Source organism: Oncorhynchus gorbuscha, linkage group LG12 (assembly GCF_021184085.1).
Source record: "Oncorhynchus gorbuscha isolate QuinsamMale2020 ecotype Even-year linkage group LG12, OgorEven_v1.0, whole genome shotgun sequence".
Lineage (NCBI taxonomy): Eukaryota > Metazoa > Chordata > Actinopteri > Salmoniformes > Salmonidae > Oncorhynchus > Oncorhynchus gorbuscha.
In genome coordinates, this window is record NC_060184.1 from 5,589,137 (window position 1) to 5,614,626 (window position 25,490).

The following is a 25,490-nucleotide window of genomic DNA, read 5'->3' on the forward strand; positions in this document are numbered from 1 at the left end:
GAAGTAGACTAGCACTAGATAACTAGAGTCTACAGGAAGGAAGTAGATAACTAGAGTCTAGAAGGAATAACTAGAGTCTACAGGAAGTAGACTAGCACTAGATAACTAGAGTCTACAGGGAAGTAGACTAGAGCACTAGATAACTAGAGTCTAGAAGGAAGTAGACTAGCACTAGATAACTAGAGTCTAGAAGGAAGTAGACTAGCACTAGATAACTAGAGTCTAGAAGGTAGACTAGCACTAGATAACTAGAGTCTACAGGGAAGTAGAAGTAGACTAGAGCACTAGATAACTAGAGTCTACAGGGAAGTAGAGACTAGATAACTAGAGTCTAGAGATAACTAGAGTCTAGAGTCAGGAAGTAGACTAGCACTAGATAACTAGAGTCTAGAAGGAAGTAGACTAGCACTAGATAACTAGAGTCTAGAAGGAAGTAGACTAGCACTAGATAACTAGAGTCTACAGGGAAGTAGACTAGACCTAGATAACTAGAGTATAGAAGGAAGTAGACTAGCACTAGATAACTAGAGTCTAGAAGGAATTAGACTAGCACTAGATAACTAGTCTACAGGGAAGTAGACTAGCACTAGATAACTAGAGTCTACAGGGAAGTAGACTAGCACTAGATAACTAGATTCTAGAAGGAAGTAGACTAGACCTAGATAACTAGAGTCTAGAAGGAATTAGACTAGCACTAGATAACTAGTCTACAGGGAAGTAGACTAGCACTAGATAACTAGAGTCTAGAAGGAAGTAGACTAGACCTAGATAACTAGAGTCTAGAAGCAAGTAGACTAGACCTAGATAACTCTTCTCACCCCCATGCTGCGTCGTCGTGGAGATATCACGGGAACCACCAAGCTGTTGCTCATGGAGTCGACAGGAGAGGTGTAGTCACAGGGACTGGCCAGGTCTGGAGAGCTGGCACAAAGGGCCTCATTCAGCTGAATGTGCAGGCCGATACCGTTTCCAAAACGACCCCCAGGTTTCATCCTGCAGGGCTGGAGACACAGGGACAGAATCGATGACGAGCGGTTAGTAACTTATATGCAAATGCTAACAACGCTATGACAGAAAGGCATTGATGCAGAAGGTGTGTGTGTGTCTGTGGGGGGGGGGGGTTCATCTAGAAGATGCTGTAAGATATTACCTTAGGAGGAGGTTCGTTGAAGTTGATCTTGGCGTCAAAGAACTTGGTGGAGCGTTGTCTGTCTCTCTCTCTCTCTACCTCCTGCTCCTTCTCCATCTGGTGGACGTCACTGTCACAGATCAAACAGACAGTTTAGTAGGTGGCATGTTGGGCACTTGGAAGACAAGGGACAAATAGCTTGCAACAATGAGACCCTGGATCCCAGTCCAGTCAGATTCCAGTCAGATTCCAGTCAGATTCCAGTCAGATTCCAGTCAGAATCCAGTCAGATTCCAGTCAGATTCCAGTCAGATTCCAGTCAGATTCCAGTCAGATTCCAGTCAGATTCCAGTGTTACATCAGGCTTGACATTGAAATGATCTGACACATCTGCTGTAATATTAGAACCAGCGACAGCACTACGAGTTGTCTGATTGGCAGCTGGATTGTCGCTTTACTTTCACTTGAGGACCAATCATGGTATAGTTCGTTTAACATACGGTGTCCAAACACCTAACAGGGTGGCTGCTGTATTCCTTTTGATGTCTGTGTGTCCAGGGATCTCATCTCAAGAACTAGAAACACAAACTCTCTCCTCATACCGAGCCCTGTTAACTCAACAATAACTACAACATGCTGAGTCCTGTTAACTCAACAATAACTACAACATGCTGAGTCATGTCAACATCTCAACATTAACTACAACTCAGGCTAGAGTACCTGATCTTGATGACAGATTTGATCAATGTAAAGTTATTAAAGAGGATCAATCTAAAATCTCAAACTATTGAATGACTTTTTTTTCTGTGTCGAAAGACTCCGTTCGTTTTATTGACACTGGTTCTGGCTCCGTCCAGTCCTCACGCATTGGACAACTGAGATAAATACTGTTATGCTTTTCTTGTTGATCTCTGGTAATGTGTGACCAAACACTTGGCCGGTAGATACCATGCAATCTCTACCGACTCCCTAGTATTTAAAAAAACGGAGCAGAGATTTTGGGGCCTCTTGCATGTTGTCAGATGTCTATTTCCAAAAATAGACATGATTATAAAATGGGCCAAAACGACAAAATGCAGACGTAATGGTTTTATCAGAAACTTGACTAAATACATCTGTGTCAAATAACTTGCTTTCTATTGATGGGTACACATTTTATTTTTAATGGATAATCTACTAGGTGGTTGCTACCTAAAGTCCCCAGGACATTCACAGTATTAAGCAACACTGCCTTCTTTTCTTGTGCACCAGACTCATGGAATAGCATGGAAGTGATATCAGTGATATCTGACTAAGATTATAACATGGTATCTGTGATATCTGACTAAGATTATAACGTGGTATCAGAAGTGATATCTGTGATATCTGACTAAGATTATAACATGGTATCAGTGATATCTGACTAAGATTATAACGTGGTATCAGAAGTGATATCTGTGATATCTGACTAAGATTATAACATGGTATCAGTGATATCTGACTAAGATTATAACGTGGTATCAGAAGTGATATCAGTGATATCTGACTAAGATTATAACGTGGTATCAGAAGTGATATCTGTGATATCTGACTAAGATTATAACGTGATATCAGTGATATCTGACTAAGATTATAACGTGATATCAGTGATATCTGACTAAGATTATAACGTGGTATCAGAAGTGATATCAGTGATATCTGACTAATATTATAACATGGTATCAGTGATATCTGACTAAGATTATAACGTGGTATCAGAAGTGATATCAGTGATATCTGACTAAGATTATAACGTGGTATCAGAAGTGATATCTGTGATATCTGACTAAGATTATAACGTGATATCAGTGATATCTGACTAAGATTATAACGTGATATCAGTGATATCTGACTAAGATTATAACGTGGTATCAGAAGTGATATCTGTGATATCTGACTAAGATTATAACGTGGTATCAGAAGTGATATCTGTGATATCTGACTAAGATTATAACGTGTTATCTGTGATATCTGACTAAGATTATAATGTGGTATCAGTGATATCTGACTAAGATTATAACGTGGTATCAGTGATATCTGACTAAGATTATAACGTGGTATCAGAAGTGATATCAGTGATATCTGACTAATATTATAACATGGTATCAGAAGTGATATCAGTGATATCTGACTAAGATTATAACATGGTATCTATCAGAAGTGATATCTGTGATATCTGACTAAGATTATAACGTGGTATCAGAAGTGATATCAGTGATATCTGACTAAGATTATAACATGGTATCTATCAGAAGTGATATCTGTGATATCTGACTAAGATTATAACGTGGTATCAGAAGTGATATCAGTGATATCTGACTAAGATTATAACATGGTATCTATCAGAAGTGATATCTGTGATATCTGACTAAGATTATAACGTGGTATCAGTGATATCTGACTAAGATTATAACGTGGTATCAGTGATATCTGACTAAGATTATAACGTGGTATCAGAAGTGATATCAGTGTTATCTGACTAAGATTATAACATGGTATCTATCAGAAGTGATATCTGTGATATCTGACTAAGATTATAACGTGGTATCAGAAGTGATATCAGTGATATCTGACTAAGATTATAACATGGTATCTATCAGAAGTGATATCTGTGATATCTGACTAAGATTATAATGTGGTATCAGTGATATCTGACTAAGATTATAACGTGGTATCAGAAGTGATATCAGTGATATCTGACTAAGATTATAACGTGGTATCAGAAGTGATATCTGTGATATCTGACTAAGATTATAACGTGGTATCAGTGATATCTGACTAAGATTATAACATGGTATCAGTGATATCTGACTAAGATTATAACGTGGTATCAGTGATATCTGACTAAGATTATAACGTGGTATCAGAAGTGATATCAGTGTTATCTGACTAAGATTATAACATGGTATCAGAAGTGATATCAGTGATATCTGACTAAGATTATAACATGGTATCAGAAGTGATATCGGTGATATTTGACTAAGATTATAACATGGTATCAGAAGTGATATCAGTGATATCTGACTAAGATTATAACGTGATATCAGTGATATCTGACTAAGATTATAACGTGGTATCAGAAGTGATATCAGTGATATCTGACTAAGATTATAACGTGGTATCAGAAGTGATATCAGTGATATCTGACTAAGATTATAACGTGATATCAGTGATATCTGACTAAGATTATAACGTGGTATCAGAAGTGATATCAGTGATATCTGACTAAGATTATAACGTGGTATCAGAAGTGATATCTGTGATATCTGACTAAGATTATAACGTGTTATCTGTGATATCTGACTAAGATTATAACGTGGTATCAGTGATATCTGACTAAGATTATAACGTGGTATCAGTGATATCTGACTAAGATTATAACATGGTATCAGAAGTGATATCAGTGTTATCTGACTAAGATTATAACATGGTATCAGAAGTGATATCAGTGATATCTGACTAAGATTATAACGTGGTATCAGAAGTGATATCTGTGATATCTAACTAAGATTATAACATGGTATCTATCAGAAGTGATATCTGTGATATCTGACTAAGATTATAACGTGGTATCAGAAGTGATATCAGTGATATCTGACTAAGATTATAACATGGTATCTATCAGAAGTGATATCTGTGATATCTGACTAAGATTATAACGTGGTATCAGTGATATCTGACTAAGATTATAACGTGGTATCAGTGATATCTGACTAAGATTATAACGTGGTATCAGAAGTGCTTCAACCTCGTCAAATATAAAACAGGAGAGATTATTTCAGAGAAATTAATAATGTTCCTTGAGTTTTGTTGGAGCTTAGAGTCATGAAAAGTAGCTAGCAGCTAGCAACTAACAGCTCTCTCATGTCTCTTCGTTGAGCAGCCAGAGCGGAGCCGTTGCCATGGATACTCAGGCTCAGAGCCACCATGAGCAGAGCGCATGCAGAGCGAGCAGAGCACAGGGGGCGTGTGACAGACCGAGAGGAGCAGCTAATTGGATTAACTAACAGAGGAAGTTACTTCTGGTTTCGGGTAGAAGCAATTGGGCCTGGGTGGTGTACGGTCTGAACGTCACGGCCATGGGTAGGAATCAGACTTAAAATGAGTGTCTATGCAGGGCTCTTAACCACAACCCTTTTCAAGTCCTCTCTTTGTGGCACACTGTTACCAGGCTCTATGTGCCAGCGAATCGAGCACGGGGACAGGGTTATATCATATTTCATCCAGTGTCTCAGAACATGTCCAGCTCACATCAGTACGTGATGTTAATCAAAAAGAGGCTCTCAGATCTATGAAAGGCCATGTGAGTATTGTACGTGATGTTAATCAAAAAGAGGCTCTCAGATCTATGAAAGGCCATGTGAGTATTGTACGTGATGTTAATCAAAAAGAGGCTCTCAGATCTATATAAGGTCATGTGAGTATTGTCCATTCAAGTATCCAAGCCAGGGTAGGATCTATTCTTGACGGACTTTCTCGGGGGAACTAAAAATAACGTAAGACAATTCCAAATAGTTTACGGGACATTTGTAGGTAGATTACAGTACCTTATCTTGACAACCAGCTCAGTGAAGGAGGGTCTGTCGCGGGGGTCGTAGGACCAGCAGCGGGTCATGAGGGAGTAGAGGGCAGGAGGGCAGTTGTCAGGTTTGGGTAGTCGGATGCCCTGCTCCAGCTGGTTAATGACGTCACGGTTCTCCAACCAGAAGAAAGGCTGCTGCCCCTGGCTCAGGATCTCCCAAATACACACCGCTAGGGGCGGTGGAGAGAGAGAGGGAGTTACACATAGATACATAACGCTATGGAGAGAGAGACAGAGAGGAGAGAGAGAGGGAGTTACACATAGATACATAACGCTATGGAGAGAGAGACAGAGAGGAGAGAGAGAGGGAGTTACACATAGATACATAACGCTATGGAGAGAGAGACAGAGAGGAGAGAGAGAGGGAGTTACACATAGATACATAACGCTATGGAGAGAGAGACAGAGAGGAGAGAGAGAGGGAGTTACACATAGATACATACCGCTATGGAGAGAGAGACAGAGAGGAGAGAGAGAGGGAGTTACACATAGATACATACCGCTATGGAGAGAGAGACAGAGAGGAGAGAGAGAGGGAGTTACACATAGATACATAACGCTATGGAGAGAGACAGAGAGGAGAGAGAGAGGGAGTTACACATAGATACATACCACTATGGAGAAAGAGACAGAGAGGAGAGAGAGTCAAATAGCCTTGCTATTGAGAAAGGCCGCCGTAGGCAGACCTGGCTCTCAAGAGAAGACAGGCTATGTGCTCACTGCCCACAAAATGAGGTGGAAACTGAGCTGCACTTCCTAACCTCCTGCCCAATGTATGACCATATTAGAGAGACATATTTCCCTCAGATTACACAGACCCACAAAGAATTTGAAAACAAACCGAATTTTGATAAACTCCCATATCTACTGGGTGAAATACCACAGTGTTCCATCACAGCAGCAAGATTTGTGACGAGAAAAGGGCAACCAGTGACGAACAAACACCATTGTAAATACAACCTATATTTATGTTAACCCAGAGAGAGAGAGACAGAGAGAGAGAGAGAGAGAGAGAGAGAGAGAGAGAGAGAGAGAGAGAGAGAGAGAGAGAGAGAGAGAGAGAGAGAGAGAGAGAGAGAGAGAGAGAGAGAGAGAGAAAGAGGAAGAGAGAGAGACAGAGAGAGACAGAGAGAGAGAGGCAGAGAGAGACAGAGACAGAGAGAGACAGAGGCAGAGAGAGACAGAGAGAGACAGAGAGAGAGAGAGAGAGAGAGACAGAGAGAGACAGAGAGAGAGAGGCAGAGAGAGAGAGAGAGACAGAGAGAGAGAGAGAGAGACAGAGAGAGACAGAGAGAGACAGAGAGAGACAGAGAGAGAGAGAGAGAGAGAGAGAGAGAGAGAGAGAGAGAGAGAGAGAGAGAGAGAGAGGAAGAGAGAGAGAAAGAGAAAGAGAAAGAGAGAGAGAGAGAAAGAGAAAGAGAAAGAGAGAGAGAGAGAGACAGAGAGAGAGAGACAGAGAGAGAGAGACAGAGAGAGAGCAAGAGAGAGAGACAGAGACAGAGACAGAGAGAGAGAGAGAGAGAGAGACAGAGAGAGAGACAGAGAGAGACAGAGAGAGACAGAGAGAGAGAGAGAGAGAGAGAGAGAGAGAGAGAGAGAGAGAGAGAGAGAGAGAGAGAGAGAGAGAGAGAGAAAGAGGAAGAGAGAGAGAAAGAGAAAGAGAGAGAGAGAGAGAGACAGAGAGAGAGAGACAGAGACAGAGAGAGAGAGACAGAGAGAGAGCAAGAGAGAGAGACAGAGACAGAGACAGAGAGAGAGAGAGAGAGAGAGAGAGAGAGAGAGAGAGAGAGAGAGAGAGAGAGAGAGAGAGAGTCATGTTTTGTCTTATATCATCTTGTCATTTTGCTTTTCCTTCTGTTGGTTTTCCCCCTGCTGGTCTTTTTAGGTTCGTTCCCCTTTTTCTCTCTCCCTTCCTCTCTCTCTTCTCTCTATCGTTCCATTCCTGCTCCCAGCTGTTCCTATTCCCCTAATCAATCATTTAGTCTTCCCACACCTGTTCCTTATCTTTTCCCCTGATTAGAGTCCCTATTTCTTCCCTTGTTTTCCGTTCCTGTCCTGTCGGATCCTTGTCTATTATTCACCGTGCTGTGTCTATGTATTGCCCTGTCGTGTCGTGTTTCCCTCAGATGCTGCGTGGTGAGCAGGTGTCTGAGTCTGCTACGTTCAAGTGCCTTCCCGAGGCAACCTGCAGTTCTTGATCAAGTCTCCAGTCTGTTCTCGTCATTACGAGTAGTATTATGCCTTTTGTTTGTAAAGTAACTTTACTGGATTAAAAACTCTGTTTTCGCCAAGTCGCTTTTGGGTCCTCATTCACCTGCATAACAGAAGGATCCGACCAAGGAATGGACCCAGCGACTACAGATGCTCGTAACACTGCCGTCGAGATCCAAGGAGCCATGCTCGGCAGACACGAGCAGGAATTGTCTGCTGTTCGCCATGCCGTGGAGAACCTGGCCGCTCAGGTTTCCGACCTCTCTGGACAGTTGCAGAGTCTTCGTCTCGTGCCACCTGTTACTTCCTGGCCTGCCGAGCCTCCGGAACCTAGGGTTAATAACCCACCTTGCTACTCCGGGCAGCCCACGGAGTGCCGCTCCTTTCTCACCCAGTGTGATATTGTGTTCTCTCTCCAACCCAACACATACTCTAGCGAGAGAGCTCGGGTTGCTTACGTCATTTCACTCCTTACTGGCCGGGCTCGAGAGTGGGGCACAGCTATCTGGGAGGCAAGGGCTGATTGTTCTAACAATTACCAGAACTTTAAAGAGGAGATGATTCGGGTTTTTGACCGTTCAGTTTTGGTAGGGAGGCTTCTAGGGCCCTGGCTTCCCTATGCCAAGGTGATCGATCCATAACGGATTACTCTATAGAGTTTCGCACTCTTGCTGCCTCTAGTGACTGGAACGAGCCGGCGCTGCTCGCTCGTTTTCTGGAGGGACTCCACGCAGTGGTCAAAGATGAGATTCTCTCTCGGGAGGTTCCTTCCAGTGTGGACTCTTTGATTGCTCTCGCCATCCGCATAGAACGACGGGTAGATCTTCGTCACCAAGCTCGTGGAAGAGAGCTCGCGTCAACGGTGTTTCCCTGCTCCACATCGCAACCATCTCCCTCCTCTGGCTCAGAGACTGAGCCCATGCAGCTGGGAGGTATTCGCATCTCGACCAAGGAGAGGGAACGGAGGATCACCAACCGCCTGTGCCTCTATTGCGGATTTGATGGACATTTTGTCAATTCATGTCCAGTAAAAGGCCAGAGCTCATCAGTAAGCGGAGGGCTACTGGTGAGCGCTACTACTCAGGTCTCTTCATCTAGATCCTGTACTACTATGTCGGTCCATCTACGCTGGACCGGTTCGGGTGCTACATGCAGTGCCTTGATTGACTCTGGGGCTGAGGGTTGTTTCATGGACGAAGCATGGGCTCGGAAACATGACATTCCTTTCAGACAGTTAGACAAGCCTACGCCCATGTTTGCCTTAGATGGTAGTCATCTTCCCAGTATCAGATTTGAGACACTACCTTTAACTCTCACAGTATCTGGTAACCACAGTGAGACTATTTCTTTTTTGATTTTTCGTTCACCTTTTACACCTGTTGTTTTGGGTCATCCCTGGCTAGTATGTCATAATCCTTCTATTAATTGGTATAGTAATTCTATCCTATCCTGGAACGTTTCTTGTCATGTGAAGTGTTTAATGTCTGCCATCCCTCCCATTTCTTCTGTCCCCACTTCTCAGGAGGAACCTGGCGATTTGACAGGAGTGCCGGAGGAATATCATGATCTGCGCACGGTCTTCAGTCGGTCCCGAGCCAACTCCCTTCCTCCTCACCGGTCGTATGATTGTAGTATTGATCTCCTTCCGGGGACCACTCCTCCTCGGGGTAGACTATACTCTCTGTCGGCTCCCGAACGTAAGGCTCTCGAGGATTATTTATCTGTGTCTCTTGACGCCGGTACCATAGTGCCTTCTTCCTCTCCGGCCGGGCGGGGTTCTTTTTGTTAAGAAGAAGGACGGTACTCTGCGCCCCTGCGTGGATTATCGAGGGCTGAATGACATAACGGTTAAGAATCGTTATCCGCTTCCCCTTATGTCATCAGCCTTCGAGATTCTGCAGGGAGCCAGGTGCTTTACTAAGTTGGACCTTCGTAACGCTTACCATCTCGTGCGCATCAGAGAGGGGGACGAGTGGAAAACGGCGTTTAACACTCCGTTAGGGCATTTTGAGTACCGGGTTCTGCCGTTTGGTCTCGCCAATGCGCCAGCTGTTTTTCAGGCATTAGTTAATGATGTTCTGAGAGACATGCTGAACATCTTTGTTTTTGTCTATCTTGACGATATCCTGATTTTTTCACCGTCACTCGAGATTCATGTTCAGCACGTTCGACGTGTTCTACAGCGCCTTTTAGAGAATTGTCTCTACGTAAAGGCTGAGAAGTGCTCTTTTCATGTCTCCTCCGTTACTTTTCTCGGTTCCGTTATTTCCGCTGAAGGCATTCAGATGGATTCCGCTAAGGTCCAAGCTGTCAGTGATTGGCCCGTTCCAAGGTCACGTGTCGAGTTGCAGCGCTTTTTAGGTTTCGCTAATTTCTATCGGCGTTTCATTCGTAATTTCGGTCAAGTTGCTGCCCTCTCACAGCTCTTACTTCTGTCAAGACGTGTTTTAAGTGGTCCGGTTCCGCCCAGGAGCTTTTGATCTTCTAAAAGAACGTTTTACGTCCGCTCCTATCCTCGTTACTCCTGACGTCACTAGACAATTCATTGTCGAGGTTGACGCTTCAGAGGTAGGCGTGGGAGCCATTCTATCCCAGCGCTTCCAGTCTGACGATAAGGTTCATCCTTGCGCTTATTTTTCTCATCGCCTGTCGCCATCTGAGCGCAACTATGATGTGGGTAACCGTGAACTGCTCGCCATCCGCTTAGCCCTAGGCGAATGGCGACAGTGGTTGGAGGGGCGACCGTTCCTTTTGTCGTTTGGACAGACCATAAGAACCTTGAGTACATCCGTTCTGCCAAACGACTTAATGCCCGTCAAGCTCGTTGGGCGTTGTTTTTCGCTCGTTTCGAGTTTGTGATTTCTTACCGTCCGGGTAGCAAAAACACCAAGCCTGATGCCTTATCCCGTCTGTTTAGTTCTTCTGTGGCTTCTACTGATCCCGAGGGGATTCTTCCTTATGGGCGTGTTGTCGGGTTGACAGTCTGGGGAATTGAAAGACAGGTTAAGCAAGCACTCACGCACACTGCGTCGCCGCGCGCTTGTCCTAGTAACCTCCTTTTCGTTCCTGTTTCCACTCGTCTGGCTGTTCTTCAGTGGGCTCACTCTGCCAAGTTAGCTGGTCATCCCGGTGTTCGAGGCACTCTTGCGTCTATTCGCCAGCGCTTTTGGTGGCCGACTCAGGAGCGTGACACGCGCCGTTTCGTGGCTGCTTGTTCGGACTGCGCGCAGACTAAGTCGGGTAACTCTCCTCCTGCCGGTCGTCTCAGACCGCTCCCATTCCTTCTCGACCATGGTCTCACATCGCCCTAGACTTCATTACCGGTCTGCCTTTGTCTGCGGGGAAGACTGTGATTCTTACGGTTGTCGATAGGTTCTCTAAGGCGGCACATTTCATTCCCCTCGCTAAACTTCCTTCCGCTAAGGAGACGGCACAAATCATCATCGAGAATGTGTTCAGAATTCATGGCCTCCCGTTAGACGCCGTTTCAGACAGAGGCCCGCAATTCATGTCACAGTTTTGGAGGGAGTTCTGTCGTTTGATTGGTGCGTCCGTCAGTCTCTCTTCCGGGTTTCATCCCCAGTCTAATGGTCAAGCAGAGAGGGCCAATCAGACGATTGGTCGCATACTACGCAGCCTTTCTTTCAGAAACCCTGCGTCTTGGGCAGAACAGCTCCCCTGGGCAGAATACGCTCACAACTCGCTTCCTTCGTCTGCTACCGGGTTATCTCCGTTTCAGAGTAGTCTGGGTTACCAGCCTCCTCTGTTCTCATCCCAGCTTGCCGAGTCCAGCGTTCCCTCCGCTCAAGCGTTTGTCCAACGTTGTGAGCGCACCTGGAGGAGGGTGAGGTCTGCACTTTGCCGTTACAGGGCACAGACTGTGAGAGCCGCCAATAAACGCAGGATTAAGAGTCCAAGGTATTGTTGCGGCCAGAGAGTGTGGCTTTCCACTCGCAACCTTCCTCTTACGACAGCTTCTCGTAAGTTGACTCCGCGGTTCATTGGTCCGTTCCGTGTCTCCCAGGTCGTCAATCCTGTCGCTGTGCGACTGCTTCTTCCGCGACATCTTCGTCGCGTCCATCCTGTCTTCCATGTCTCCTGTGTCAAGCCCTTTCTTCGCACCCCGTTCGTCTTCCCTCCCCCTCCCGTCCTTGTCGAGCGCACCTATTTACAAGGTACGTAAGATCATGGACATGCGTTCTCGGGGACGGGGTCACCAATACTTAGTGGATTGGGAGGGTTACGGTCCTGAGGAGAGGAGTTGGGTTCCGTCTCGGGACGTGCTGGACCGTTCACTTATTGATGATTTCCTCCGTTGCCGCCAGGATTCCTCCTCGAGTGCGCCAGGAGGCGCTCGGTGAGTGGGGGTACTGTCATGTTTTGTCTTATATCATCTTGTCATTTTGCTTTTCCTTCTGTTCGTTTTCCCCCTGCTGGTCTTTTTAGGTTCGTTCCCCTTTTTCTCTCTCCCTTCCTCTCTCTCTTCTCTCTATCGTTCCGTTCCTGCTCCCAGCTGTTCCTATTCCCCTAATCAATCATTTAGTCTTCCCACACCTGTTCCTTATCTTTTCCCCTGATCAGAGTCCCTATTTCTTCCCTTGTTTTCCGTTCCTGTCCTGTCGGATCCTTGTCTATTATTCACCGTGCTGTGTCTATGTATTGCCCTGTCGTGTCGTGTTTCCCTCAGATGCTGCGTGGTGAGCAGGTGTCTGAGTCTGCTACGTTCAAGTGCCTTCCCGAGGCAACCTGCAGTTCTTGATCAAGTCTCCAGTCTGTTCTCGTCATTACGAGTAGTATTATGCCTTTTGTTTGTAAAGTAACTTTACTGGATTAAAAACTCTGTTTTCGCCAAGTCGCTTTTGGGTCCTCATTCACCTGCATAACAGAGAGAGAGAGAGAGAGAAAGAGATATGCAGGCACACAGAAATGACCCCCACACAAAAAAAAATGAAGACAGACTTACCGAACATCCAGACATCGCTAGCCGTGGTGAATCGCCTGAAGTTGATGGATTCTGGAGCCATCCATTTGATAGGTAATCGAGTCACAGAGGCTGTGGAAACGATACAGAAAGATGACAGTAATGTTTGTATATATTTAGAAATGTGGGGACACTATTTAAGATGTTGTTACTCCGTGTACGATGGAAACGCGTCTTCTGCTTTTTCCCCAACCACTCTGATCTACAGAGCGTGAGGGGCGGCAGGTAGCCTAGTGGTTAGAGTGTAGAGGAGGCAGGTAGCCTAGTGGTCAGAGTGTAGAGGAGGCAGGGTAGCCTAGTGGTTAGAGTGTAGAGGAGGCAGGTAGCCTAGTGGTCAGAGTGTAGAGGAGGCAGGTAGTCTAGTGGTTAGAGTGTAGAGGAGTCAGGTAGCCTAGTGGTTAGAGTGTAGAGGAGGCAGGGTAGCCTAGTGGTTAGAGTGTAGAGGAGGCAGGGTAGCCTAGTGGTTAGAGTGTAGAGGAGGCAGGTAGCCTAGTGGTTAGAGTGTAGAGGAGGCAGGTAGCCTAGTGGTTAGAGTGTAGAGGAGGCAGGTAGCCTAGTGGTTAGAGTGTAGAGGAGGCAGGTAGCCTAGTGGTTAGAGTGTAGAGGCAGCAGGGTAGCCTAGTGGTTAGAGTGTAGAGGAGGCAGGGTAGCCTAGTGGTTAGAGTGTAGAGGGGGCAGGGTAGCCTAGTGGTTAGAGTGTAGAGGAGGCAGGTAGCCTAGTGGTTAGAGTGTAGAGGTGGCAGGTAGTCTAGTGGTTAGAGTGTAGAGGAGGCAGGGTAGCCTAGTGGTTAGAGTGTAGAGGAGGCAGGTAGCCTAGTGGTTAGAGTGTAGAGGAGGCAGGGTAGCCTAGTGGTTAGAGTGTAGAGGAGGCAGGTAGCCTAGTGGTTAGAGTGTAGAGGAGGCAGGGTAGCCTAGTGGTTAGAGTGTAGAGGAGGCAGGGTAGCCTAGTGGTTAGAGTGTAGAGGAGGCAGGTAGCCTAGTGGTTAGAGTGTAGAGGGGGCAGGGTAGCCTAGTGGTTAGAGTGTAGAGGAGGCAGGTAGCCTAGTGGTTAGAGTGTAGAGGTGGCAGGTAGTGTAGTGGTTAGAGTGTAGAGGAGGCAGGGTAGCCTAGTGGTTAGAGTGTAGAGGAGGCAGGTAGCCTAGTGGTTAGAGTGTAGAGGCGGCAGGGTAGCCTAGTGGTTAGAGTGTAGAGGAGGCAGGTAGCCTAGTGGTTAGAGTGTAGAGGAGGCAGGTAGCCTAGTGGTCAGAGTGTAGAGGAGGCAGGGTAGCCTAGTGGTTAGAGTGTAGAGGAGGCAGGGTAGCCTAGTGGTTAGAGTGTAGAGGAGGGATGTAGCCTAGTGGTTAGAGCGTAGAGGAGGCAGGGTAGCCTAGTGGTTAGAGTGTAGAGGAGGCAGGGTAGCCTAGTGGTTAGAGTGTAGAGGAGGCAGGGTAGCCTAGTGGTTAGAGTGTAGAGGAGGCAGGGTAGCCTAGTGGTTAGAGTGTAGAGGAGGCAGGTAGCCTAGTGGTTAGAGTGTAGAGGAGGCAGGTAGCCTAGTGGTCAGAGTGTAGAGGAGGCAGGGTAGCCTAGTGGTTAGAGTGTAGAGAAGGCAGGTAGCCTAGTGGTTAGAGTGTAGAGGAGGCAGGTAGCCTAGTGGTTAGAGTGTAGAGGAGGCCGGTAGCCTAGTGGTTAGAGTGTAGAGGAGGCAGGTAGCCTAGTGGTTAGAGTGTAGAGGAGGCCGGTAGCCTAGTGGTTAGAGTGTAGAGGAGGCAGGTAGAGTGTGGAGGTGGTTAGAGCGTAGAGACGGCAGGTAGCCTAGTGGTTAGAGTGTAGAGGAGGCAGGTAGAGTGTAGAGGTGGTTAGAGCGTAGAGACGGCAGGTAGCCTAGTGGTTAGAGTGTAGAGGTGGCAGGTAGCCTAGTGGTTAGAGTGTAGAGGAGGCAGGTAGCCTAGTGGTTAGAGTGTACAGGAGGCAGGTAGCCTAGTGGTTAGAGTGTAGAGGTGGCAGGTAGCCTAGTGGTTAGAGTGTAGAGGAGGCAGGTAGCCTAGTGGTTAGAGTGTAGAGGAGGCAGGTAGCCTAGTGGTTAGAGCGTAGAGACGGCAGGTAGCCTAGTGGTTAGAGTGTAGAGGTGGCAGGTAGCCTAGTGGTTAGAGTGTAGAGGAGGCTGGTAGCCTAGTGGTTAGAGCGTAGAGACGGCAGGTAGCCTAGTGGTTAGAGTGTAGAGGCGGCAGGGTATCCTAGTGGTTAGAGTGTAGATGCGGCAGGTAGCCTAGTGGTTAGAGAGTAGAGGCGGCAGGCAGCCTAGTGGTTAGAGTATAAAGGTGGCAGGTAGCCTAGTGGTTAGAGTGTAGAGGAGGCAGGTAGCCTAGTGGTTAGAGTGTAGAGGCGGCAGGTAGCCTAGTGGTTAGAGTGTAGAGGAGGCAGGTAGCCTAGTGGTTAGAGCGTAGAGGCGGCAGGTAGCCTAGTGGTTAGAGCGTTGGACAAGTAACCGAAAGGTTGCAAGATCGAATCCCCGAGCCGACAAGGTAAAAATCTGTCGTTCTGCCCCTGCCCCAAGGCAGTTACACCCACTGTTCCTAGGCCGCCATTGAAAATAAGAATTTGTCCTTAATTGACTTGCCCAGTTAAATAAAATAATAAATAAATGCACACAAAAATACAGGAGAGTCTGGATGTTAACTGCAGCTCATCCATTTATTTATATATTCCTAATTACATTCCTTTACTTTAGATTTGTGTGTTTTTTTGGGAAATTGAATCCTCGAGCTGACAAGGTAAAAATCTGTCGTTCCTCCCCCTGAACAAGGCAGTTTACCCACTGTTCCTAGGCCGTCACTGTTGGAGCTAGAAACACAAGCATTTTGCTACACATGCAATTAACATCTGCTAAACACGTGCATATGACCAATAGAATTTGATTTGGTTTGCTTTGATTAGAGCTGGATGAAACCGGTTTTTGCATGGACATTTCCATTGAGTGCTTCCACCACTTTGAAATAGTCAACTTGGTGGGATGGCCGGTGTGTGGTTAAGGAAGGATCATTTGATTCCATCCAACTCATCGAAGTAGTAGAAGAAGAAATGGACTACTTCGAAATGGAGGTGGCACTACCCATGAGCCCATGATGGGACAGCTTCACAGAACAGTTGTGTATCTCTACGGAGCACACCGACCACCGACCACTCCATACCTTTGTAATACTCTTCGTCCTCAATGTATCTCGACAGGCCAAAGTCTCCCAGCTTAACACAGTCTGCTGTGGCCACCAGCACGTTCCTCACCGCTATGTCCCTGTTGGGACACAGTAAACAGGTTACTTAAACTGCTCCTATAACAACACAGGGTTTTTGTTGTGCCTGGTATGTCTCTGTTGGGTGTCAAGATGGCTGTCCTGTTGTTGATTCCCTCTAGGTAGAACTACCTGTGCACCATGTTGATTCCCTCTAGGTAGACCTACCTGTGCACCATGTTGATTCCCTCTAGGTAGACCTACCTGTTCACCATGTTGATTCCCTCTAGGTAGACCTACCTGTTCACCATGTTGATTCCCTCTAGTCTAGGTAGACCTAAATGTTCACCATGTTGATTCCCTCTAGTCTAGGTAGACCTAAATGTTCACCATGTTGATTCCCTCTAGTCTAGGTAGACCTACCTGTTCACCATGTTGATTCCCTCTAGTCTAGGTAGACCTACCTGTTCACCATGTTGATTCCCTCTAGGTAGACCTACCTGTTCACCATGTTGATTCCCTCTAGGTAGACCTACCTGTTCACCATGTTGATTCCCTCTAGGTAGACCTACCTGTTCACCATGTTGATTCCCTCTAGGTAGACCCACCTGTTCACCATGTTGATTCCCTCTAGGTAGACCCACCTGTGCACCATGTTGATTCCCTCTAGGTAGACTAGAGCTTTGCAGATCTGCAGGCTGAAGAGAACTAGCGTTATGTTCGTGAGTTTGTTCTTGTTCTCTGTTAGGTAGTTCTTAAGCTGAAAAACAAAAAGAACAGAATTATGGGATGGCAGACGGCAAGTAGCCTAGAGAGGAGGAACCCACCTCCTATTTGAGAAGAACCGGTCACACAAATGTCCTCGGTGGCAAAGGTCGGCATGGATACTGTCATTTATCGGCGTAGACACAAATCCCTACCTTGCGACCCCAAAACTGTTCAAACCCCTCTTGTTGGAGGAGAGACAATGTTGCAGTTTAAAGCAAATTTCCTGCTGTAGGTAGCTGGTTAGCCTAGCTGTAGGTAGCTGGTTAGCCTGCTAGTTTAACAACAGAATCAGTAGGGGGGTAGCTGTAGGTAGCTGGTTAGCCTAGCTGTAGGTAGCTGGTTAGCCTGCTAGTTTAACAACAGAATCAGTAGGGGGGTAGGGGGGTAGCTGTAGGTAGCTGGTTAGCCTAGCGGTAGGTAGCTGGTTAGCCTAGCTGTAAGGAGCTGGTTAGCCTGCTAGTTTAACAACAGAATCAGTAGGGGGTAGGGGGTAGCTGTAGGTAGCTGGTTAGCCTAGCTGTAGGTAGCTGGTTAGCCTAGCTGTAGGTAGCTGGTTAGCCTGCTAGTTTAACAACATAATCAGTAGGGGGTAGGGGGTAGCTGTAGGTAGCTGGTTAGCCTAGCTGTAGGTAGCTGGTTAGCCTGCTAGTTTAACAACAGAATCAGTAGGGGGGTAGCTGTAGGTAGCTGGTTAGCCTAGCTGTAGGTAGCTGGTTAGCCTAGCTGTAGGTAGCTGGTTAGCCTGCTAGTTTAACAACAGAATCAGTAGGGGGTAGGGGGTAGCTGTAGGTAGCTGGTTAGCCTAGCTGTAGGTAGCTGGTTAGCCTGCTAATTTAACAACAGAATCAGTAGGGGGGTAGGGGGTAGCTGTAGGTAGCTGGTTAGCCTGCTATTTTAACAACATAATCAGTAGGGGGTAGGGGGTAGCTGTAGGTAGCTGGTTAGCCTGCTAGTTTAACAACAGAATCAGTAGGGGGGGGGGTAGGGGGGTAGCTGTAGGTAGCTGGTTAGCCTAGCTGTAGGTAGCTGGTTAGCCTAGCTGTAGGTAGCTGGTTAGCCTGCTAGTTTAACAACTGGACATTTCTGACAGGTTATAAACAGGTTATAAACAGGTTATAAACAGCTCTTTAAAGGTCAGAATGACATAAGAGGGAAAACCGCACAACCGAATTTCAAAATTACACCATACTATTATTACAACTCTCAAGAGTTCCTCATTTATTTGTATTTTTTTTTATTATTAATTATTTCCGTATTAACGGCAGGATAAAAACCCGTTCTGGGTCCGCATCCAAAACACGATCTGCCTGTTGAGTATGGCCGGCCTAGAGGTTAGAGGTCAGTAAATCGAAAGGGTTGCTAGTTCGAATCCCAGGAACCCCCCAAAAAAATGAACCAATGAGAAAAGTTTATAGTAAACTCTCCCTTTATGACATCATCCTGGCTTAAATAACGTGTAAGGTGGCTGTCGGGTCTAATATATATAATAATATATGCCATTTAGCAGACGCTTTTATCCAAAGCGACTTACAGTCATGTGTGCATACATTCTACGTATGGGTGGTCCCGGGGATTGAACCCACTACCCTGGCGTTACAAGCGCCATGCTCTACCAACTGAGCTACAGAAGGACCACCTTCACCTTCTCTCACCTCTCCATACTGGTAGAGCTCCATCACGATCCAGACAGGGTTCGCCTCTATGACACCGATCAGACTGACGATGTGGGGGTGGTTCAGGTTCTTCATGATCACTGGAGAATGGACAAGTTTAACAATTCAACTTTTCCTTCAATTTTCATATGAAAGCTACGTACGACAGTGAGACATACTTACTTATTAAAGTCCCAATCCCATTAAAAAATGTATTTGACTATTTTATATATATATGTATATAAAATAGTCAAATCAATTTATATATATATATACACACACTCACACATATTCATATATATTCACACTAGATGGTTGGAATAATATTGTGAAATTGTGAAAATTATGATTAGCATCCTTTTAGTGTAAGAGCAGTTTGAGAGGACCGGCTGACATTTCAGCCTCTCCAGTTGGTAAAGATGATGCCGAAGAACATGACTGAGGTTTTACATTCTCCCAACCAATTATGCAAAAAAAAATGTTTATTGTGTTTTGTGAAACGTATTTCTTGTACTTATTGTGTACATAATGTTGCTGCTACCGTCGTCTCTTATGACCCGAAAATAACTTGGGAACGTCAGAAAAGCGATTCCTCACCTCTGACTGGAAGAAACGTTTTCCTTTAACGAGTCCCGACGAAAAGGATATCAGATCCAAGGCTTTTGCATGAAGAAAAGACGCCGTAAAAGGGGCCGCAGATCGGGCATCCTTCTGAGAATCCAGAGGCAAACTTAATAACGTGCAATCATTGGAAAATAATATTGATGACCTTACGATTAAGATTATCCTACCCAACGGGACATTAAACACTGTAACATCTTTTGTTTCACCGAGACGTGTCTGAACGACGATACAGACAATATAGCGCTAGCGGGATTGTCCACGCACCGGCAGAACAGAGACACTACCTCTGGTAAGACGAGAGGTGGGGGTGTGTGTCTATTTGTCAATAACAGCTGTCTAATATTAATAGAAGTCTCAAGGTGTTGCTCACCTGAGATAGAGTACCTCATGATAAGCTGCAGACCATACTATCTACCAAGAAAGTTCTCATCAGAATGAAGCTGACTGCTCTCAACCAACTCTTTGTAAGGCCATAAGCAGAAACAGACACTAGCCTATCTCCTGTTACTGTAGCATGAGGCAGCTAGATGTACAGGACACCCCCTGGACAGGACACTAGTCTATCTCCTGTTTCTGTAGTGAGACAGCTTGATGTACCAGGACACCCCCTGGACAGGACACTAGTCTATCTCCTGTTTCTGTACAGGACACCCCTGAGGACAGCTGCCTGATAGCATAGCTAGATGTACAGGACACCCCTGGACAGGACACTAGTCTATCTCCTGTTTCTGTAGTGAGGCAGCTTGATGTACAGGACACCCCCTGGACAGGACACTAGTCTATCTCCTGTTACTGTAGCATGAGGCAGCTTGATGTACCAGGACACCCCCTGGACAGGACACTAGTCTATCTCCTGTTTCTGTAGTGAGGCAGCTTGATGTACCAGTACACCCTCTGGACAGGATGCAGGGCCTTACCCCCAATCTATCTCTCAATGCTGAGTGCCAAACAGAGACTAAATCGGGTCCCATTTTTTGTATTTGGTACACTCTTAGAAAAAAAGGGTGCTATCTAGATCCTAAAAGGGTTCTTTGGCTGTCCCCATCAGAGAACCCTTTGAAGAACACTTTCAGTTCCAGGTAGAACCATATTGGGTTCCATGTAGAACCCCTGTTCCCAGAGAGTTCGACATGGAACCCAAAAGAGTTCTACCTGGTACCCAAAATAGTTCTACCTGGAACCAAAAAGGGTTCTCCTATGGGGGATGGTCAAAGAACCCTTTTGACACTCAACCTTCTAATCAATCTGAGGTTTGAACTCTCAACCTTCCAATCAAACCGGGGTTTGAACTCTCAACCTTCCAATCAAACCAGGGTTTGAACTCTCAACCTTCCAATCAAACCGGGGTTTGAACTCTCAACCTTCCAATCAAACCGGGGTTTGAACTCTCAACCTTCCAATCAAACCGGGGTTTGAACTCTCAACCTTCCAATCTCAGTGCAACCATTCTTACTACAAGACCAGTGAGTTGGAGAAGTGACGAAGAAGACGTGTGATCAGTATTTGATGTGTACCTGCTTCACTCATGAACTTCTCCATGACGTCAGGTGAACAGTCTTTACAGGTCTTCACCGCCACGCTTAGTCTCTCCCCATTCTGCTTCAGAAACAGTCACACACGCACACACACAGACACACACACACACACGCACGCACGCACGCACGCACGCACGCACACACACACACACACACACACAATTAGTCAGATAAATATTTTATCTAGAACATTTGAGGTGTTATAACTGACTGTGCGAGTAGGGTGTCGGGAGATATACTTGCCGATTTCTTGTACATTCCTTCATAGACCTCCCCGAAAAACCCCTCGCCAAGGATCCGGCCCAGAACAATGTCGTGTCTGTCAATTCCATACTTCACCACTGGAACCAAGTATACAACAACACAATGAGTGGCTGCCATGGAATTAGACTATAGAAAATGTAACATAGAACATAGAGTACAGAACATAGAATACAGAGCATAGAACCTAGAGTATAGAGGATAGAATACAGAACATAGAGAACAGAACACTAAATATAGAACCTAGAATATAGAACCTAGAGTATAGAAAATAGATAATACAATATAGAACATAGAGTAAAGAACCTAGTTACATAATATATAAAATAGAACATAGAGTATAGAACATAGAATACAGAACATAGAAAACAGAACACAGAGTATACACAGAGTGTAGAGTACAGCACATACAGTTGAAGTTGGAAGTTTACATAGACCTCAGCCAAAAACAATTAAACTCAGTTTTTCCACAATTCCTGACATTTAATCCTAGTCTAAATTCCCTGTCTTAGGTCAGTTAGGTCAGTCTGACCCACTTGATTTTAAGAATGCGAAATGTCAGAATAATAGTAGAGAGAATGATTTATTTCAGCTTTTATTTCTTTCATTCCCAGTGGGTCAGAAGTTTACATACACTCAATTAGTATTTGGCAGCATTGCCTTTAAATTGTTTAACTTGGGTCAAACGTTTCAGGTAGCCTTCCACAAGCTACCAACAATAAGTTGGGTGAATTTTGGCCCATTCCTCCTGGCAGAGCTGGTGTAACGGAGTCAGGTTTGTAGGCCTCCTTGCTCGCACATGCTTTTTCAGTTCTGCCCACAAATGTTCTATAGGATTGAGGTCAGGGCTTTGTGATGGCCACTCCAATACCTTGACTTTGTTGCCCTTAAGCCATTTTGCCACAACTTTGGAAATATGCTTGGGGTCATTGTTCATTTGGAAGACCCATTTGCAACCAAGCTTTAACTTCCTGGCTAATGTCTTGAGATGTTGCTTCAATAAATCCACATGATTTTCCGTCCTCATGATGCCATCTATTTTGTGAAGTGCACCAGTCCTTCCTGCAGCAAAGCACCCCCAGAACATGATGCTGCCACCCTCGTGCTTCATGGTTGGGATGGTGTTCTTCGGCTTGCAAGCCTCCCCCTTTTTCCTCAAAACATAATGATGGTCATTATGGCCAAACAGTTCTATTTGTGTTTCATCAGACCAAAGAACATTTCTCCAAAAAGTACGATCTTTGTCCCCATGTTTAGTTGCAAACTGTAGTCTGGCTTTTTATGGCGGTTTTGAAGCAGTGGCTTCTTCCTTGCTGAGTGGCCTTTCAGGTTATGTCGATGTAGGACTCATTTTACTGTGGATATAGATACTTTTGTACCTGTTTCCTCCAGCATCTTCACAAGGTCCTTTGCTGTTGTTCTGGGATTGATTTGCACTTTTGCAGCAAAGTACGCTCATCTCTAGGATACAGAACGCATCTCCTTCCTGAGTGGTATGACGGCTGCATGGTCCCAAGGTGTTCATACTTGCGTACTATTGTTTGTACAGATGAACGTGGTACCTTCAGGCATTTGGGAATTGCTCCCAAGGATGAACCAGATTTGTGGAGGTCTACAATTTATTTTCTTGGCTGATTCCCTTTGATTTTCCCATGATTTGAAGCAAAGAGGCAGTGAGTTTGAAGGTAGGCCTTGAAATACATCCACAGGTACACCTCCAATTGATTCAAATGATGTCAATTAGCCTATCAGAAGCTTCTAAAGCCATGACATCATTGTCTGGAATTTTCCAAGCTGTTTAAAGGCACAGTCAACTTAGTGTATGTAAACTTCTGACCCACTGGAATTGTGTTACAGTGAATTATAAGTGAAATAATCTGTCTGTAAACAATTGTGTCATGCACAAAGTAGATGTCCTAACCAACTTGCCAAAACTATAGTTTGTTAACAAGAAATTTGTGGAGTGGTTGAAAAACGTGTTTTCATGACTCCAACCTAAGTGTATGTAAACTTCCAACTTCAACTGTAGAATATAGAGTATAGAACATAGAGTACAGATAATGTAGAGTATAGAGCATAGAGTAAAGAGAACATACAGTATAGAACATAGAGTTTAGAACAGAGTATAGAACATAGAGTTTAGAACATAAAGTATGGAACATAGAGTTTAGAACATAAAGTATAGAACATAAAGTATAGAACATAAAGTATAGAACATAGAGTTTAGAACATAAAGTATGGAACATAGAGTATAGAACATAGAGTATAGAACATAAAGTATAGAACATAGAGTTTAGAACATAAAGTATAGAACAGAGTTTAGAACATAAAGTATAGAACATAGAGTTTAGAACAGAGTATAGAACATAGAGTATAGAACATAAAGTATAGAACATAGAGTTTAGAACATAAAGTATGGAACATAGAGTATAGAACATAGAGTATAGAACATAAAGTATAGAACATAGAGTTTAGAACATAAAGTATAGAACATAGAGTTTAGAGCATAAAGTATGGAACATAGAGTTTAGAACAGAGTATAGAACATAGAGTATAGAACATAAAGTATAGAACATAGAGTTTAGAACATAAAGTATAGAACATAGAGTATAGAACATAGAGTATAGAACATAGAGTTTAGAACATAAAGTATAGAACATAGAGTTTAGAACATAAAGTATAGAACATAGAGTTTAGAACATAAAGTATGGAACATAGGGTTTAGAACATAAAGTATGGAACATAGAGTTTAGAACATAAAGTATGGAACATAGAGTATAGAACATAGAGTATAGAACATAAAGTATAGAACATAGAGTTTAGAACATAAAGTATAGAACATAGAGTTTAGAACATAAAGTATGGAACATAGAGTTTAGAACAGAGTATAGAACATAAAGTATGGAACATAGAGTTTAGAACATAAAGTATAGAACATAGAGTTTAGAACAGAGTCTAGAACATAGAGTTTAGAACATAAAGTATAGAACATAGAGTTTAGAACATAAAGTATGGAACATAGAGTATAGAACATAGAGTATAGAACATAAAGTATAGAACAGAGTATAGAACATAGAGTTTAGAACAGAGTATAGAACATAGAGTTTAGAGAACATTTAGAACATAAAGTATAGAACATAGAGTATAGAACATAGTATAGTAGTAGAACATAGAGTTTAGAACATAAAGTATAGAACATAGAGTATAGAACATAGAGTTTAGAACATAAAGTATAGAACATAGAGTTTAGAACATAAAGTATAGAACAGAGTATAGAACATAGAGTTTAGAACAGAGTATAGAACATAAAGTATAGAACATAGAGTATAGAACATAAAGTATAGAACAGAGTTTAGAACAGAGTATAGAACATAGAGTTTAGAACATAAAGTATAGAACATAGAGTTTAGAACATAAAGTATAGAACATAGAGTATAGAACATAGAGTATAGAACATAAAGTATAGAACAGAGTATAGAACATAGAGTTTAGAACATAAAGTATAGAACATAGAGTTTAGAACATAAAGTTTAGAACAGAGTATAGAACATAGAGTTTAGAACATAAAGTATAGAACATAGAGTTTAGAACATAAAGTATAGAACATAGAGTATAGAACAGAGTATAGAACATAAAGTATAGAACAGAGTATAGAACATAGAGTTTAGAACAGAGTATAGAACATAGAGTTTAGAACAGAGTATAGAACATAGAGTTTAGAACAGAGTATAGAACATAGAGTATAGAACATAAAGTATAGAACAGAGTATAGAACATAGAGTTTAGAACAGAGTATAGAACATAGAGTTTAGAACAGAGTATAGAACATAGAGTATAGTACATAAAGTATAGAACATAGAGTTTAGAGCATAAAGTATAGAACATAGAGTATAAACATAAAGTATAGAACATAGAGTATAGTACATAAAGTATAGAACATAGAGTTTAGAGCATAAAGTATAGAACATAGAGTATAAACATAAAGTATAGAACATAGAGTATAGTACATAAAGTATAGAACATAGGGTTTAGAACAGAGTATAGAACATAGAGTTTAGAACATAAAGTATAGAACAAAGTATAGAACAGAGTTTAGAACATAAAGTATAGAACAAAGTATAGAACATAGAGTTTAGAACATAAAGTATAGAACATAGAGTTTAGAACAAAGTATAGAACATAGAGTTTAGAACATAAAGTATAGAACATAGAGTATAGAACATAAAGTATAGAACATAGAGTTTAGAACAGAGTATAGAACATAGAGTTTAGAACATAAAGTATAGAACATAGTTTAGAACATAAAGTATAGAACATAGAGTATGAACATAAAGTATAGAACATAGAGTATAGTACATAAAGTATAGAACATAGAGTTTAGAACAGAGTATAGAACATAGAGTATAGAACATAAAGTATAGAACAAAGTATAGAACAGAGTTTAGAACATAAAGTATAGAACATAAAGTATAGAACAGAGTATAGAACATAGAGTTTAGAACAGAGTATAGAACATAGAGTTT

At 43.6% G+C, this 25,490-nt stretch overlaps 1 protein-coding gene across 1 annotated transcript in view; it reads right to left on the reverse strand.

Moving 5' to 3' along the window:
* The window catches only part of LOC123990476 (protein-tyrosine kinase 2-beta-like), an 80,384-nt gene that overhangs the window by 15,852 nt on the left and 39,042 nt on the right, over window positions 1–25,490 (reverse strand). The window contains exons 15-23 of the mRNA XM_046291022.1: window positions 20,950–21,047; window positions 20,686–20,767; window positions 18,548–18,648; window positions 16,772–16,887; window positions 16,089–16,189; window positions 12,904–12,993; window positions 5,695–5,899; window positions 1,151–1,259; window positions 819–1,001 (exon numbers count right to left, since the gene is read on the reverse strand). Coding sequence (XP_046146978.1) covers window positions 819–1,001; window positions 1,151–1,259; window positions 5,695–5,899; window positions 12,904–12,993; window positions 16,089–16,189; window positions 16,772–16,887; window positions 18,548–18,648; window positions 20,686–20,767; window positions 20,950–21,047 — 1,085 coding nt within the window. The remainder of the gene's footprint in view (window positions 1–818; window positions 1,002–1,150; window positions 1,260–5,694; window positions 5,900–12,903; window positions 12,994–16,088; window positions 16,190–16,771; window positions 16,888–18,547; window positions 18,649–20,685; window positions 20,768–20,949; window positions 21,048–25,490) is intronic.